This window comes from Vipera berus (genome assembly GCF_964194415.1).
Source record: "Vipera berus genome assembly, chromosome: 1".
Classification (NCBI taxonomy): domain Eukaryota; kingdom Metazoa; phylum Chordata; class Lepidosauria; order Squamata; family Viperidae; genus Vipera; species Vipera berus.
The window spans coordinates 253,604,455-253,622,192 of NC_138202.1; the positions used below are offsets into that span (position 1 = coordinate 253,604,455).

A 17,738-nucleotide genomic window follows, 5' to 3' on the forward strand; every position below is an offset into this window, starting at 1 on the left:
TTCCATTAAACTACAAACCCTGGTCAACAGTTTCTCTGAAATTTAAGTACTTCAACAAGCCCGAAAACAAAATCCCAACCCATTTTGATACATACACTCCCAGCGACCCCGTTCGCTTGTTTTTGTTTTAACTGCTTTGTTTGTAGCACAGGAGCAGGAGCTGGCTTTTTTTTCACAACTTTTTTCTTCTTTGACTTGGAAGCCTTCTTTGTCCCTTTATTCTTCTGCTGCCATCCTTTAGTCTTCCCTTTATTAAGGTCTCCTTGCTGCAAAGTTGGTAACATTTAAAGTGGTTACTTCAATCCTTCAGCCACCCCAGTGCTTTTAAGTATCAGAACAGAAATTGATACAGACTTTTTGTGGAGAAAAAAGCAGCTGACTAGGGCACCGCTAATGTCTCTACAGGGAACAGCTGGCTCTACAGCAGAGTATGACACCAACAAAGCCCCACCTGGCTATCATTTCATGTATTTTTAACATATGTCTACAACCGTCTTCTCAACAAAAGCTGCTGAATACTATACGCAAAAAATTATATTATAAACCAGGGATCCCCAACCCAGCCGGTGGCCTGTAAGGAAATGGGCTGCACAGCTTGAGGTGAGCAAAACTAAAACCATCCCCCCACCCTGGGTCAGTGGAAAAATTATCTTCCATGAAACTGGTCCCTGGTGCCAAAAGGGTGGGGAACACTGTTATAAACACAGAAATCGGGTTAAATTATTATTATTTTTTTTTAGCCTTCCAAAAGGTTTTACCCTCCAAGGATTAAAATAATCATAAAGTACTTGGCAACCTTGCAATTTAGCAACAAGGACTCATTCAAAGAGGAAACCGCAATGGTTACTAAATAAACTTCACAGAATTACAACACAACCGTCCACACCTATTTATTTTGAACTTACGCCATCCTCTGCAGGTTGTTCTTCAGCTGAACAGGTTGACTGTTCCTTCTCAAACACTTCCTTGAATAAAGGGAGAAATAAATTTACCTTAGTCTCTTCTGTATCAACATGAAAAACTGATCAATTAAACATTAATAATGAACAGAAAGTGAAACGTTGTGTTGCATTTCTCAAGATGAAGAATCCAGTTATTAATACAGGGCAATTTCAACCAGTCTAATCATTGGTGGAAAGACTTTGGGCTCCTGAGATAGTTTTAAATTTAACCGTAAATAACTGTTGAAAGCAAATATGTACATGGAAGAATTAAGGAACAGAAAGTGCACATGGATTAGATTAAGAGTTGGTTTGAAATGCCAGAACTACATTTGCAGTTGTGTAGGGAGAGTCTCAGTCATCCAAGTCATAGTTGTCTCACGGGTGTTTTTTGGAAAAGCACTTTTGAAACATACATTTGCAGTTCTTTTTACAAATGTATTTATTAAATTTTTATGCTGCCCATCTCACTTATATGATGATTCTGGGCAGCAAACATTTCTTTCTTCTTTTTTTTTCGCCTAATTTAAAATGGAGGGTTTTTCATTATCACTGTTGTAAAAGAACTGCAAAGAAATCAGAGAGGTAGATCTACTGTAGATCACCTAGAGATCTACTTTTTGACCATATTGTAAAGATGAATGAATGTTACATCTCCCAGCTGATAAAGGGCATACCTGCAAACTGTGCTATTAAAAAATAATAAAAGAGAGAAAAATTAGTTTGTTTTAAAAAAAATTAAGAAGCATATTACCGTATAGCCTTCTCTTGGTAACTGCATTTCCAAAAAGGCACTAACAGTATCCACTTTCACAAAGTGAAAAGTGAATATGAAATCTTTTGTTCTAATGCCAAGCAAAAAATATTTCAGAGATATGAGTTCTCAGGGAGAGAGAAAAGACTGTATAGCTCTTTTTAATCATGAGAAGTTTCTTTACCTAGCACTGAATTACCTATTTAGCACAAGTCCTTGTGATTTTTCTTGAATGCCAAAATCTCTCCCCATCCCAGATCAGCTTTGATAACAGAAGAGCTGCATTTGTGCCCTGTTGAACAATGGCAGCTTGATTATCAAAGCCTAGTCATGGTTCCATAAAAACTGACCCAGACGTACTTAGGCAGATGGGGAAGGGGGAACTTTTAAGAAAAAGCTAAGGAGTAAATTATTAAGTGCTTCCCAAACTATTTGCTGGAAACCTGATTGCAGGATTACTCTATCTGGAAGGAACAAGTTAGCCTCACAAACATAAGCAGATTCTGTTTCACATTTTAGCAGAATCAGATGGTATTTGGGGCCCTAGTTGCCGTCTCTATATGGCATAATATATTTGTCTCTTATAATTATTTATATATTACCAATTCTTATCCATGGAAACAAAGCTTCAGGTTGGGCACAAATCAGATGAGCTGTTTTCTGAGTCATAAAACTGGGATCCAGAACAAATTCTGTAGTCAGTCAGTATGTCTAATTTGAAGCAGAGGGCGTGCTTAGAAGTCTCCCTTCATGTACCACACAAAAAAGCCAAAAGTGGGGATTTTGGCATGAACTGAGGTGTTAAGAGAATTCCACAATCTTGTGCAGTTTGCTTCTTGATGCATTCAGGGATACGATCGGACAGAGCATAAATAAACCCAAGAACAGTGTGTACCAATATGAATACTTACTGCCATTGTCTGTCTTGTCAAGGTGACCAAAACTGTGACTAGCGATCCTACAGTGATGTTATTACTGTCTTCATCATCCAAAACTGAAATAAAGGTTCCCCAATTATATAGCTTTCTTGTGAATAGGTTTTACTCAACTTTTAAATGCATGACTCAAAAAAGCTAATTTTTTGCAGCTTGAGCTCTCATCTGGATTTTATCCAACCACTTCATTTAATGATAAAACTCAAAGGACCTTAAAGATACATCACGAGCAGCTGCAGATTGAAGGACAAAGGTGCCAGAGTCTATAAGAATGCCAGAGTCTATAAGAATATATAAGAAGAGGTTTTTGATAGCTGCTCGAAGACAAATTTGTATATATTCAATTTCTGCTTCAAAAACTCTGCACAGAATCCTCTTTTAAAAAAAGTTAAAAATGCATACTTTTGAATAAAGGTGTGTAAAATGTTCCAAATCTGGACAATTTGAACCATCTCTGTTTTCAGTCTTGAAATAACCTGCTTTGCACTCAAAACAGTTTTGCATTCAAAATGTGGTATTTCATACTTTGGATTCAAGTTATGTGCACTCCTATTTTGGAACTAAAGAACTTTAGACAGCTTGATGTATAATACAAAATAACTAAGGAATCTAAAACTGTATTTTTAGTGCTGTATCTCCCTGGCATCATCTGATGACTGCCAAATATACAGGACTACTGCACTGTTTATACCTGCCATATAAACTGGCATCAGATAAAGCAACATATCTGAAGGGAAACAGGTTGGGAAAAGCTGTTCTGAATAACGGTCTATGTTACAAATGAAGAATAAAATAAGGCAAAGGTAACCCATCAAATCACATAACTGGAAATTTAGAAAATCAAACCACTTCTTTAAAAACAATCCTTTAAAAAGTAATATTAATCAAAGGTAAACAGGTTTAACGGATTAAGGAAAAAGCTATTCAGACAAAATGTTCCTTTTTTAAAATTATCAAATTTCCTCACAGAAACTCTTTAACGAGTAAAAGGGACTATCTCCTTAAATGATACTGCTCAACATCTACAACTTCATATGTACTTAGATTTAAAAATGAATTGAATGACTACTGCCCGTTTAGATCAATCAAATCATTTTAATGGGTACATTAAAAAAAATCAAATAAAATTTGATGTGTTAGTTCTGGAAAACAATGAATCCTTGTTTCCTCCCATTAGGTGAGAAAGATGCAGGATCAAAACAGGAGCATGCATGCATGTGTGCATGCCTATACATACTGTATAAATCCATGCAGTGAATTACTACAAATGCAATGTTATGTATGATTAATTTATAACCTATCAGACTGGTATTAATCCAGCTAGCCTTAACTGAATATGGGCTACATCAAAATTTGTCATGTTTTATGTGAGAAACACTTAGTAGTAAGCTGTGGTCTTCCATCACAGCTGGGGTATGCACAGTTATTTCATTCTGAACCATTTAGAACAGACATGTCAAACTCACAACGTCACGTGACATTGCGCAACATACCAGGACAGTTTTGCCATTGCCGGCAATAGGGTGGGCAGGCCGGCAGTTTGACACCCAGGATTTAGAACATGAAATTTCACAACATTCTCACTTCAAATATAAAATTATTGTCTTAACATCCTTCGCATTCTGAAATGATTCAAGCTTGAAAGTCATTGGCAAAGAAGTATTTAATACTGAGAATAGCTTTTTCAAGCTTGAAACTTGAAATAGAAGCTTGGAGTAGCCTGTTCAATGGCCAGAGTGGTTTCATATTTGCAAATAGGACATTTTGGGAAATTCCAACCTTGAAACATTTTTCACAGCCCTTGTCCAGACTTATACATGTTAACCTGTCAGCATGGAAGCTTATTATATCCTCTTTATTTGAACCTCAAATCTAAGACAGCCAGTGCAGGAGACCTCAAAATTCCTAAGCAATTAACAGTGTAAATTCACTATTATTATTAAATATATGGCATTAATTTGACAGTAGGAATCCTGGTCAACTCACTAAGACAGCACATACTACCTACCCTGGGGTTTTATATCCATGGTGATATGTGGAAAACTGCCAAGGACAGCCATAACGTCTTCATATTTTTCATCTTCAAGAAAGTGTAGTAAATTGTGACGATCTGAGGCTTTCAAACTCACCAAGTCTTGGATAGATTTAATTTTATACTGTTTTCATTAAACAAAACAAAACATACATTTCTAAGTATTAGATATGAATTATCAAGAACGTGAGCTGTATCAAACTTTAAGTTTGTTTTTACTTTATTACAAAAAGATTGCAAAATATGTTGAATCTCTATATGTCAGGAATGTCAAACTCAAGATGTCACATGACGTCACACGACATATTGCAACTTTTTTCCCCATTGCTGGCAATGGGGTGGGTGCAGTTTCGGCGTGACACATCCGGCCCGTGGGCCGGCAGTTTGACATGCCTGCTACGTGTGATTCTCTGGAAATGGAGCAATGTTTAATTAATTAAACATAAAGATTAACTGGATAATCTTTGAGAAAGGAGACAGGAAGGTGGGAAATGCAATATTGCTTCCTTTTTCCTATCCACCCTCCCTAGTCAACTCAATAACTAACCTCAAATTGTCAAATTTCAATCTTCTTTATATTCCACTGCCTCTCTGTCTGTCTCTGTCTCTGTCTCTGTCTCTCTCTCTCTCACACACACACACACAGAGAGAGAGACAGACAGACAGACAGAGAGTTACATACAGTAATTGCATTTCAGGCACTTGGCAACTGGCTTGTATTTATGATCTGTTGCAACATCCCAGAAGCAGATGACAATTTGTGACATTTTTTGCCATTTCCAGCAGAAAATGGCAAAAGCTTCCCATTGCCCAAATGGTGGATTCATTTAACAACCAAATGGTTCACCAAACCACTTGATTTAACAACCATAAAAACAATCATAAAATCAAGTCTGGTCACGTGGTACTTCAACTTACAACCGCAACAACTTGCAACTAAAATTCGGGGTTCCATTATGGTCTTAAATTGAGGACTACCTGCAGCTGTTTGCTTTTCAGGGATTTGGAACAACAGCTTTTGTAGATTTTTTCTTGTTTTATTACTTTGAAATGTAACACTTTGGGACAAAATTTTGTATGAATTATTTCACTCATTTATTAGATTTTTATCCTGACGTTTCATTTATAAGTAACTCAAGGCAGCAAATATAAATAATATTTCTACTTTCCCCACAACAAAAACCTTGTGAAATGGATTGTGCTGAGCGTGCATGACTGGCCCAAGGTCATCCAGCTGACTTTCATGCACAAGGTGGGACTAGAACTCACACTCTCTTAGTTCCCAGGTCAGTTCCATAAACATTAGGTAAAGGTAAAGGTTCCCCCGCACATGTGTGCTAGTCGTTTCCAACTCTAGGAGGCGGTGCTCATCTCTGTTTCAAAGCCGAAGAGCCAGCGCTTGTCCAAGGACGTCTCTGTGGTCATGTGGCCAGCATGACTAGACGCCAAAGGCACACGGAATGCTGTGTTGTGGCCCCGACCCCCCGCGCCTGTCCTAACCGAGGAAGAGGACTCTGAGGATGATGGGAAGGGACTGGCAAGGCCTCCCTCTCTGGGGCCCTCCTCTCTGGCAAGGCCTCCGTCTCCATCTGAAGGCCGAGAGGAGCAGGCTGGGAGTAGCCAGGCTGGGAGCCAGGCTGGGACGGAACTCGAGCAGCTGCAGCAAATACAGTCTAGTGAAGATGACTCATGGCTAGACCCTCGAGAAAGACGCAGGGCCAAGCGTCTGCAGCAACGTAGGTTGAGTAGGAGGGCCAGGGAGTAGCTGAGTCATTGAGCCACACCCCATAAAGTACAAAAGGGGGTGTGGCTGCTCTCAGAACTTTGTGACGAACAATAGTTTAAACAACTTCTGGTCACATCTTTGGAACTCTGCTTCTTGCTTGAAACCCTGGTCTGAATTCTTCGCAACGCTTCTGTACATCTGCTTCTGAACTGTTTGTTTGGACGTTATCTCATTCCAGCTGACATTTGAGCCTATTTTGCTGCCAAGGCCTTATCAGAAGGCAATTAACTAAAGCCTGTAGAATTAACTCTTGCTAGTCATGCCTGCTTGTCTGTTTGTACTCCGGGAGGGGGGAACAGAACACGCTGTTACCTTCCCACCGTAGTGGTCCCTATTTTTCTACTTGCATTTTTACGTGCTTTCGAACTGCTAGGTTGGCAGAAGCTGGGATGAGTAACAGGCGCTCACTCTGTTACGCGGCACTCGGGATTCGACCCGCCATACTGCCGACCTTCTGATCGACAAGCTCAGCGTCCTAACTCACTGAGCCACCGCGTCCCTTCATAAACATTACACCAAACAATTAAGTGTCTCAAAGAACATTTTCCAGAATGTGGTCAGATCAAGTGAGTTCTAAGATGCTACAGATTATCTCAGTGTCTTCTTCTACCTTTTTATGATTAGACACCCTTCTGAGATTATCTTCTTCAATATGCGGGAGTTGAAGGAGTGGAGACTTAAACTGCTGAAGCCCTTGGACAGTCATCTGAGAAAGTTTCATGCAGTTTTCCAAAGAAGCCAATGAAGGAGCACGAAATTCTCTTTCTGAGGGAAAAACATAGGGAAATATTTATACTCAATTGTCAGTATTAATACACAGTACAGGTAATCCTAAAAATTACAATTGGTAATTGGTACCAAAATTTCCATAACTAAGCAATGCGGTCAAAGCAGTGTCACGTGACCACACTGCTTGCAGTTAAGCAAGCATCGTGCATCGTTAAGCCATCACCCCCTTGCAACTTCCTGCCAACTACCAACAGCCAAAGTCAGTGGAGAAGCTGGCAGAAAATTGCAAATCCCAGGCAATTTACAAACAGGTCAGCGGTGTGTGTGCTGCCAAGTAGAATGTAAAAGTGGCCAGGAAGAATGTGTAAGTGGCCGGGGAGGGACAGTGTGAGTGCAGCGGGGCTAGAGGAGGGTGTGTGATTGGCCTAGAGGTGCAGCACAAGTGCGAGGTTCAGGGAGAGTGTGTGTGAGAATGTGTGGGTACTTATATGGTGTTAACTGCTGGGGGCGGCTTACCCAAGCAACTTGTGACTCTGCTTGCAAGGAAGCAGTAGGGAAGATCGCCTGTCACAATCACATGATGCCGCAACTATCATGAAGTGCAAGCCAGTCGCCAAGCACCCACATCAGGATCAAGCGACTGCAGGAGTGCCGGGACTGCCATAATTTCAAAGACTAGTTGTAACCATCACTCATTCAGCATCACTGTAACATCAAAGGGTTGCTGAACGATTTGTCATTCACTGAGGACTACCTGTTCATTCACCCCGGAACTGTAGTACTAGGTACTTCAGTGAAAATGGAACATGGACTCGGAGGAGGAATAACCTTAAAAATACTATCAGGTCTCTTGTTCTAGTTTAAGGATGCCTTGATGTAATTTGATTTCAGCTATTTAAAGAAAGTTAAAATAAATACAGGTAGTCCTCGACTTGTGACCACAAATGAGCCCAAAATTTTCACTGCTAAGTAAGGGTGAAGTGAAATTAAGTGAATTTTGCCTCGTTTTGCTTTCTTTCTTGCCACCATTGTTAAGTGAACATTGCAGCTGTTAATAATAATAATACGACTGTTAAGTGGATCTGGCGTCTCCGTTGACTCTGCTTGTCAGAAAGATGCATAAAGGTGATCACATGAGCCTGGGGCACTGCAACCATTACAAACACTGGCCAGTTGTCCAGTATCTGAATTCTGATCACGTGACCATATGGAGATGCTGCAAGGCTTGTGTGAAAAAGGGTCATCGGTCACTTTTTCCAGTGTAGCTTTGCTGTAACTTCGAATAGTCACTAAACGAATGGTTGTAAGTTGAGGACTGCCTTTACAATGTTACTCCTCCCTCACAGGTTACTTGTTTCCACAGAAAGGTTATAGGGTTTTAAATATTACTAGACAACCCATGACCACTTGGGCCATCCTTTCAGAGATACTTCCTTACCACAATTCTCAATGCCTTCAACAATGTACTGTCTCCAATGGAAGAGCCAGGATACATTCAGAAATGTTATCTGCCTTGGAAATAACCCACGCTGAAATGTATAGCGCAGTCAAACATCAGCACAGGAAATGTTTTATGACATTTTGTATTATGTCATAAAACGCTTCATAATTTTTGTGTCACACAAATGTTTTATTAAAATTTGCCAAATTTTAAACGCTGTGGGAGGAACGGGTCCCGGATTTTGGACACATTCTGTAAATTAAGCCATTTACATGTACCTTGATTCAAAGCGTTTTGCCCTCCAGTGAAGAGTTTCATCCAGTTTAAACTTACCGGAAAGAGTGTTTCAGTAGTACAGAGATAGCATTCACAAATATATCTTAAGACTTACCTTCACGGCTACGTGCCATGAGTATTAATTGGCAGATTACGTTTACCATTTCTTGAAGCAAGGAAGGGCACTTTTTTAAGACAAACTGTTGATCTACGAAAAAGGAAAACAACTGAACAATTCTTTGCATAAGGTGAATGCTATACATGATTATAGTGTTTCCTTTCCTATTATACAGCTACCAAAAGACCTGTCCAATGCATTAGGTAAGTTCAAAATGGCAACATACAAGCAAGCTTCTCTTCGTGAAAAAAGTCATACCATCTTCTCTTCCCCTTCACAAACCTAACTCCACACTACCTCAAAATCTGCTCTGAAGGCTTGTCCAATCCTCTAGGGCAGTGGTTCTCAATCTTTTCTTCACCACAAACCTCCACCAAGACTTAACTCAAGATTTAAATCTTAACATTTCTTCAAGTTTTTGTGGACCCCCTGTGATGGCATAGGGCCCCCCCAGGAGTTGCAGACTACAGGTTGAGAACCACTGCTCTAGAGCAGACGGGGGGGGGGGGAGAGACTGAGAGACTGCAGAGGAAGAGGGGATTTGTCTACCAGCAGCACCTTCTTCAATGGTTGATGGACACAGTAAGTTTCATCCGATATCTACATACTCAATCGATCAAATCTCAATCTAAATCAAGATACGCATAAACTCTATATTCTTGGGCATGCACAGGCAGACATTTCTTTTGCTTTTGCTGCCATGACTCTTCCCCTAAGCAAGTAATGGGGGGGGAAATCCAGAAGTCACAATTAAGCATAATTTTCTGTTGCTGAGAGCAACTGAATAGCTATCAAATAACCATTTACTATAGCTTCTTGCTTGCCCATTGCCAATAATTTACAACAGGACCTCACTAATTCATACAAAAGGTGTGAAGCAGAAAGAGGGGAACAGTTTGCAGAAATAACTAGTTCAAGACTAACCTAGCTTAAGAAATATACAGATTTCAGTCGCTTATGGGAAGTTTTTGATAAAACTCAAAATTCTATAATTGATTGAAAATACGTATGTGGTGAAGGTACGCTTTAAGACATGAGTTCCTTTTGTGAGCCTAAAAAAGCAAACAAGTTCTTTGCCATCAAAACAAATACTAGCTCATACAAAACAAGTATGAAACTTGTATTTCAACTGGATAATTTCAAATCCTTGTTCTAGGCCTCTGGTCTCATGGTTTCCAAAAATAAATACCTTGTTCAAGTGTCTCAGGAACGTTCATTCTGGCAAGGTGAGCTAGTAACAGCACCCTGGCTTTCAAGCTATACGGACAAGTAAGCGGAGGTTCGTTTTTCTTCAAATTAATGCTGCCAATTTCTCTGATAAGCTGGAAATGAAAAAGACAGATAATGCAACTGTAGGATACAGGTAGCCCTCAACTTACGATCATAATGGAGCCTGCCGATTATGGTAATAAGTTGTGAAGGTCATAAAGTGAGTCATCACATGACCGACCCAATTCTTTCTTATTTGGTGGAGTTATTAAGCAAATCACCATGGCTCAGTGAATTTGTGGTCATTAAGTGAATTTGCAATAATTAAGTGAAGCCATTATTCGCTATGGGAGATTTTTTGCCAAAAACCAAAAGTAGGATACTACTAACGGCCATAAAAGTGGGCTAGCTGCCGAGCACCTAAAATACGATCATGTGACTGGGGGAGGTGTGCAACCACTGGAACTTTGGAATCGAGTTGTAAGTACCTTTGGGGGGCTTTGTCATCACTTCAAATGGTCAAATGGTAACTAAGTGACCAGTCATAAGTTGAGAACTATTTGACACCAACACCCAAAGGAAAAAAATTCACTAATAACAAACCTGGGGTATTTGGATATTGTCTACAGGTCTGCTTGTTGCATCTTTATTATACTGAGGGTCAAATTCAGAAGCCCCTGCCAAAACCATTGTAAGTCCTGCAGGGAAAATAAAATAAATGTAATATAAATATGAGGGTGAAGGTTCGTCCTCCAAGCTTGTGGGTTAAATTCTGAAAGTTTCATTACCAGGCTAAGTAACATCTTAAGCGTAGTATAAATATGTAAAAAGTATTAAGATATATACGAAGACTTTCTCAAACTTTGTCCCAGAAAGATTTTTATTTACCACTTTCTCTTCAGAGATTCATCAACAACAAATAACTAAAAATAATTCAAATACCTTAGGATCACTCTTTCACTAAAGAAGCAAGGATTATACATAAGTACCGTAGACAACTATTTTCCTGAATGGGGATTCAAAAATCTTACAATGGGTCTTTCTCCATGGTAGCTAAGTACATTGATTTAAGAAACAACATGGATGACAATTAAAAGAAATATCAGCTAACATTTTGTCTGTTACCATTTCTTTTTCATATCAATATATGTTGTCCTCAGAGGCAACATTAATACCCCATTATTCTTCAGTAACATAAAAGTTCCATGAGTACATTAGAATGCCTATAATAGGTATCTTCTTTACATTTACTTGTGAATAATTTAGCCTGTTTATCTTTCTTTAGTTCAGAGGTGTCAAACTGCCAGCCTGCAGGCCGGACGCATCACGCGGAAGCCGCACCCCCCCCCCCATTGCCAGCAATGGCCAAACTGTCCCGATACGTTGCGCAACGTCACGTGACATTGCAAGTTTAACATGTCTGCTTTAGTTGGTACCTTGTACTTCATTTTTAAACCTGAAGATCGTTCAAAAGCCAGCTATGATGTTAGCATCTACACAGAATTCTTTCCATCTGATCATGCAGCTACTAAAAACTAAATGCACAGTTCTATCCAGAGAACTGTGTTAGGGAGCAAAAGGTGCTGGCCTTATCCCAGATAAGTGAGAAAGTACTGCAGCAGCAGTTCTTGAATAAGAGCAACTTCGGATTTTAGCATGACTTTTCAAAATGCTTAAAGGAGGGGTGGACAACTTTTTTTAGTTTGTGAGAAGCACTTCCTCCTCCTACTGTGCCTGGAGATTATAAGGACATGGCTGATGATTTTATGATATCACTAGAGCCACCAGGACAAAGCTAATATTTCTGGATCTTTTGGAGTTGGGGGGAAGAGTGTGTTAAAGAGTGACATGGATTCCTTAAGACTTGCTTAATTTGTATCCTACTTATATCAAGTGCTGGAGGAAGAGGGTATTCATAACTGATTCTCCCATAAAAACATAACATGCTTTATAGAATGTACGTGAGAATCTTCCTAGGATGAGGAAAATTTCGTAAGAGAAAATGTAATTTAATCAATTCCACCTCAAATGTTATACAGCCCATTCATAGACTCAGTAACTTAATCCCACATTCTTCTCAAGAAATCAAGTAGCACACCACAGAAAACCTAGTGCATAAATTTTAAACATTCTACAGAATGCAGGTCTATCTCTAAATAACTACAAAGGAAGCACAAATGTGTATTTTAGCATTTAGCCGGTTTTAAATGCTTACTTTTCATATCCATGTTCCTGGTTTTATAAACAAAATAGGTATAAATTTGGGTTGTGCGGATGAGAATCTGGTCTCCGCTGTAACGAATGGATCGATACCACCAAGAACCCTAAGTCATTTGAAACAAAAATATTGACATTAATGATTCATAAATGCAGTGAATATACTACTACTCTCTAAAGTCTTAAAACCTCTGTGATTTCAAGACCATAATTCCTATTAAAGCAATGAATTACAGAAACTCCAGCAGTTTAAATCAGAAGTCCCCAACCTTTTGGGCACCAGGGACCGGTTCCACGGAGAAGGGAATTTCCACGGACCGGAGAGGGTATAGGTTTGCATGCTGCCTGCATCCCGTGGATGGGGCTTCACTGGTTTGCGCAGACTGGTTTCTTGCATGCCATGGACCTGTACTGGTCCACAGACCGGGGGTTGGGGACCCCTGGTTTAGATGACAGCTGACATCAGAATATCGAAAGTTAAAAGATACAAAGAATCTGTATTGCATCAAAGTTTTGTATGATGTAGCACAGTGCCAAGGGGCAGGAAAAACAGAAAACAAAATGATTGCAAAGAAGAAAGTGCAACAAGCTTAAAATGTTAACCCTTTGTATTAAAAAGCGTAAATATGCTGCTCAGCAGAGGACTGAGCACCTATTTTCATGCTTCATCATCTGTATGTTTAAGAAGTATCCAAAACACATTTTTTTTCTGCATTTTGGTGTAAGCTATATAGCGCAGCAATACAGAACATTGCCGCGTGAAAGTCAAAATCTCTGAACACTCAGAATTCCAATGCTAGTCCTTTTGTTTTAGCCACCAATATGTTGTGACTCAGGGCCAGCCTGTGGGTCCGGCAGCCGGCTCAGATGTCTCGGATGACTCAGATGAGGGGGAGGAGGAGTGTGTGGAAGACGAACCGGCTGATGATGGCTTGGAGGCTTCGCAGAGCCCCCAGCCGGGGCCCTCTTCTCAGCTGCGTGAGCCCGATAGTGCGGAGGATGATGACCCACAGCTGGCCCTGTTCAAGGACGCCCGACGCAGGAGGCAGTCGAGCAGGACCAAACAGAGAAAGGCTGTGGGACTCCTCGGGAGGAGGCACAGGGAGGCCACGCCCTGATCTCTAAATAAAAGGAGTGTTTGGGGAAGGGCTGGTTGCTGAAAGCAACCCTTCCGTTTGAGGATTCAAGTTCCAGTGTTTTTGTTTCTTGTTCTGTTATTTGAGTAATAAATCTTGGCAGACGCTTTCCAGCCTTAGATGCTCTCCAGTCTCTACTGTTTGAACAGGGGTTTGCCTTATTGCAAGGCCGGTAGCAGGCTGGTTCAGAACACAATAGAACCTAGCTAGCACATGAACAATCTTCTAAAAACTGGAAACCACAGAGTCTGAACAATCAAGGACATACTTAAAATTAGCTGCACAGATTTGGCACACTGGTATGTAAATGTAAGTTGCCAGGCAAGAAAATTATCATCATAAAGTTGGGATGGTTGAGTCTGTGAAAGCAAGATTTGGTATGTACGTACTTTGTATTTTGTGAAATGTACTTTTCACCCTTGATTTAAAATAATACTTACTACGACCACTGGAAGAATAACCATAAATGCTAATCCATAAACCAGCAAAACCTAGGAAATGTGAAAAGAAATATCAGAAACATTGGAATAAAATCAGAAATGCTCACATAGGCAGACATCTTTTTGTATAAAATGCTAAGTGCTAAAAGAAATTTTTAAGGAACAAAGTAGGTAATGAAGTCATATTTTAAAAGACTCCTATATTTTCCTTGCTAGATTTTGATAAAACCAGTATTTCTCAAACTTAATAATTTTAACCATTTTAAGATGGACTTCAACTTCCAGAATTTCTCAGCTAGTATGTTTACTGGGGAATTCTGGGAGTTGCAAGTCCACCCATCTTAAAACAGTCAAGGTTGAGAACCACCAGATGAGATTATTCTAAGTAACCTCAGGAAATATGCAACAACATCTCAAACTAAATATTGAGGGGGCGGGGGGGAAATTCCCAGCAATTCAGGTATTTTTATGTTCACTGCAGCAAGGCAATGTGACAAGATTGCCTTTCAATGTGTTTACAGAAATCTGAACCTTGCAGAACAGTGTAAGAAAATTCAAATTATCACTGGAACCTGCTACATTACCTTGCCTCCCAGCAATAAAAGAAAACCTCCAAGACTCACCATAATTAAATCATAGGCGAAGTGCACTTTTTAAAGTGCCATTAAAAGCTGTAGCAAACCTAGACCTGGACTAAAGCTCCAAGTAGAATAAATGCTAACTTTCCCAAAGCTGGCAACAGTTTAGGCACATCAGTTGACTGTCATTTTTCTCTAAAAGACTGTTAAAAAAAAACCTCTGTAGACTTATCAACTGTAGTAAGGCTTTCAGCTTAATACAGCCAAACTGGGAGTTGCTTTACCAAAATAGAGTTCTTCTGATCCACAATCCAAGCTGGCAATGCAATTCCAAAGCTTGTAGCTGCAAGAAAATAGGTTACAAAATAGGTTACAAAATATGGCAATATAGTCAACATACATACAACATACATAACTTTCTTCAGTCATACAAGCTCGGTAAATTATACATCTTTCCAACCGAACCTTTCCCTTATTAAAAAAAAAAAGAAAATATTTTTTTAAAATAAGCTCTATCTATGGTACATATGTGGATGCAGAACTGACCACAGGAATAATCTTACTCTTAAGGAGATAAACATTCCTTCACAGATAAGACAGGGTTCTTTTAAAATCAAGAGGTATGAAAAGAAGCTGTATTTATTTTTTAAAAGATAGCTAACTACAACCCAAGCTAAGTGTTAGGTGACAAACTGTTCTCTATGTAACAAGACAATCCCACGCATTTTGAGGGGCAAGCTTGTGAGATCACTGTTAAATAAACATCCCTAGGACCTAGAATGATATAAGGACAACTGCAAATATTATGTTCTAGATGAAGATATACAAACTGAATGGATTATGCATACTCCGTTTGGTTTTAGCTCTAAATAACTGAATAGCTTACTATGAAGTAACTTTAGAGCAAGTTCATCACACTGCTGAGAGCAAGTGAGGACAACACAACTGTGCATTAACCTTGACTTTCATGCCTATGTAAACAACCTCCCTTCAACTGACCCATAGGGAGTGGAAGCTCTATAATTATTCCAAGAAAAGCTGTAGTTTGGTTTGGAAATATCAGTAGACATGAATTTACAATAGATAGGACACTGAAATTGAAATATTCCAAATACTTCAGAATGTTCTGTAACAAGAAATTCTGGCCTGGTGAATGTTCAGAATTCAGTCTGATTTGGTATGTAAATAAGAATGACTATTCCCATGTAGCAAGCAAAAATGTAAATTAGACAACATGTCTATGCAGGGTTGTAATCAAACAAGCCAATAATATTAAAGGTTGGTGAAGCTGGGTCTCTGAATAACATGGGATTCACACGTGTGAATCACTATTGGAATGGGGCATGAGTGACACTGAAGTTAGCCCACACAGTACTGGGGCTTATCAAAACTTTTCAATTAAAAATTCATAAATACTTAGCTAGAAAGATAAATGACTTTACTGTACAAACACAGTATACAAAATGAAAACTGTTACTGATAGAATAAATCACAGCGCAAACGTCAGGATGCTATGTAAATTATGACTTGGTACAATAAACTATGGAATTACCCTGTGGTCCATCAGGGCTGCCATATTCTTCCCAATTTTTCCGAGATTCCTCATCAGTTAAACTACAAAATAAGAGGCACAATTTTGTTAGAAAGCTTGTTTCAAGGGAGCACGTTATTCTTGCTCAAAGCAAAGCTTTAAAACTTGCCACATAAAAATTTAAAATCCTCAGGATGATCCATACCAAAACAGCACAGAGGACAGACATGCCAGAGTACGCATACAAGAACAGCATGCAAGAATGTACCCATGACTAACTTCTGTTGAAAACAACCAATTGGGACAAGAAAGGAGAAAGCGCAATATGAAATGGGAGTGAGCCAGCATTATCCCCAGTAATAAAAAGGCTCCTCTGAGGTCTAAATGAGCACTTCTCATGATAAAAGAACAAAATGGTTTATAGTAAACTGATCTTCTCTTCCTCTGAAGCCTTTATATGGCTGAAAATCTACTCTAAAGGATTAGGAGACCTTAGATGTTTGCTTGTTTTATAAACCAGAATCACAAATCAACTTATATACCTAGAAGAAAACAAAATCAATTCTGTATTGCAACAATTGCTGTAAGTAGACAAAACTGGCTGAAACATATAGAAAATGGTATTAGTGTATATTCATGTTGCTTACAATAACATTCCCTCCTATGAACAGAACTTAAGAAACTTACGCTGCATAAGCCTTAGCAATATTCATAAACATAACTTCATCGCCACCTTTATCTGGATGGTATTTCAGCGATAACAAACGATATTGCTTTTTAATTTCTGACACTGTTGCACCCTATTGAAATAAGAGGTTCAAATTAATTCTTTGCAATACCTAAAGGATGCAATCACCTTCACTTACCTGAAAGTAATTTCCACTGAAACTCAGTACACAATAATAATAATAATAATAATAATAATAATAATAATAATAATAATAATAATAGTAGTAGTAATAGTAGTAGTAGTTGTTGTTGGAAGGGACCTTGGAGGTCATCTAGTCCAATCCCCTGCTCAGGCAGGAAACCCTAAACCTTGATTCTGATTATTCAACAACAAACCTCAAAAACATCATACTAATAATATACTACTAAAATTTAGTTTGACAGCCCACATCCAATTCATTACATCCAGACAAGAGCTTGAGAGCTACAACTTATTATAGACAATAGTGGCTGAGAAAACAAGTAAAACAACAGTGATACAATCACTTATTCTATTTCTGGCATTCAGGCAGAACTAAATTTATGTCCACAATAGGGGCCAGAAAAAAATCACTGTTACCTGGTATGATTATTAAGTGAGGCACCACACAACCACACTAAATGTTAGAACCTTTTTGTCATGATCACTAACAGAATCATCAATGGTCATTAAGGGAGACACCATCATGCAACTATGACTTGCAACCTCCTTCTGACTTTGTTTGCCGAAAGCCAGCTGGGTAGGTCACAAACAGCAATCACGGGGCCATGGGCTGCTGCAACAGCCAGAAATCCAGGCTGGCTCTTGAGTGGCCAGTTCTCAATCACATGGCCACAGGGCCCCTGCGACAGATGTAATTGCAAAGACCAATCGTAAGCCTTTTTTTCCCCACTGCCACTGTAACCT

The 17,738-nt window shown here is 39.2% G+C and overlaps 1 protein-coding gene across 1 annotated transcript in view; it reads right to left on the bottom strand.

Moving 5' to 3' along the window:
* SEC63 (SEC63 homolog, protein translocation regulator) overlaps window positions 1-17,738 on the bottom strand; it is a 37,445-nt gene that overhangs the window by 7,312 nt on the left and 12,395 nt on the right. Inside the window, exons 4-16 of the mRNA XM_081314093.1 lie at window positions 16,811-16,923; window positions 16,145-16,206; window positions 14,877-14,935; window positions 14,015-14,065; window positions 12,437-12,545; window positions 10,825-10,919; window positions 10,202-10,334; window positions 9,010-9,102; window positions 7,059-7,213; window positions 4,639-4,786; window positions 2,607-2,689; window positions 906-965; window positions 96-266 (exon numbers count right to left, since the gene is read on the bottom strand). Of these exons, the coding sequence (XP_081170219.1) occupies window positions 96-266; window positions 906-965; window positions 2,607-2,689; window positions 4,639-4,786; window positions 7,059-7,213; window positions 9,010-9,102; window positions 10,202-10,334; window positions 10,825-10,919; window positions 12,437-12,545; window positions 14,015-14,065; window positions 14,877-14,935; window positions 16,145-16,206; window positions 16,811-16,923 (1,332 nt within the window). The remainder of the gene's footprint in view (window positions 1-95; window positions 267-905; window positions 966-2,606; window positions 2,690-4,638; window positions 4,787-7,058; window positions 7,214-9,009; window positions 9,103-10,201; window positions 10,335-10,824; window positions 10,920-12,436; window positions 12,546-14,014; window positions 14,066-14,876; window positions 14,936-16,144; window positions 16,207-16,810; window positions 16,924-17,738) is intronic.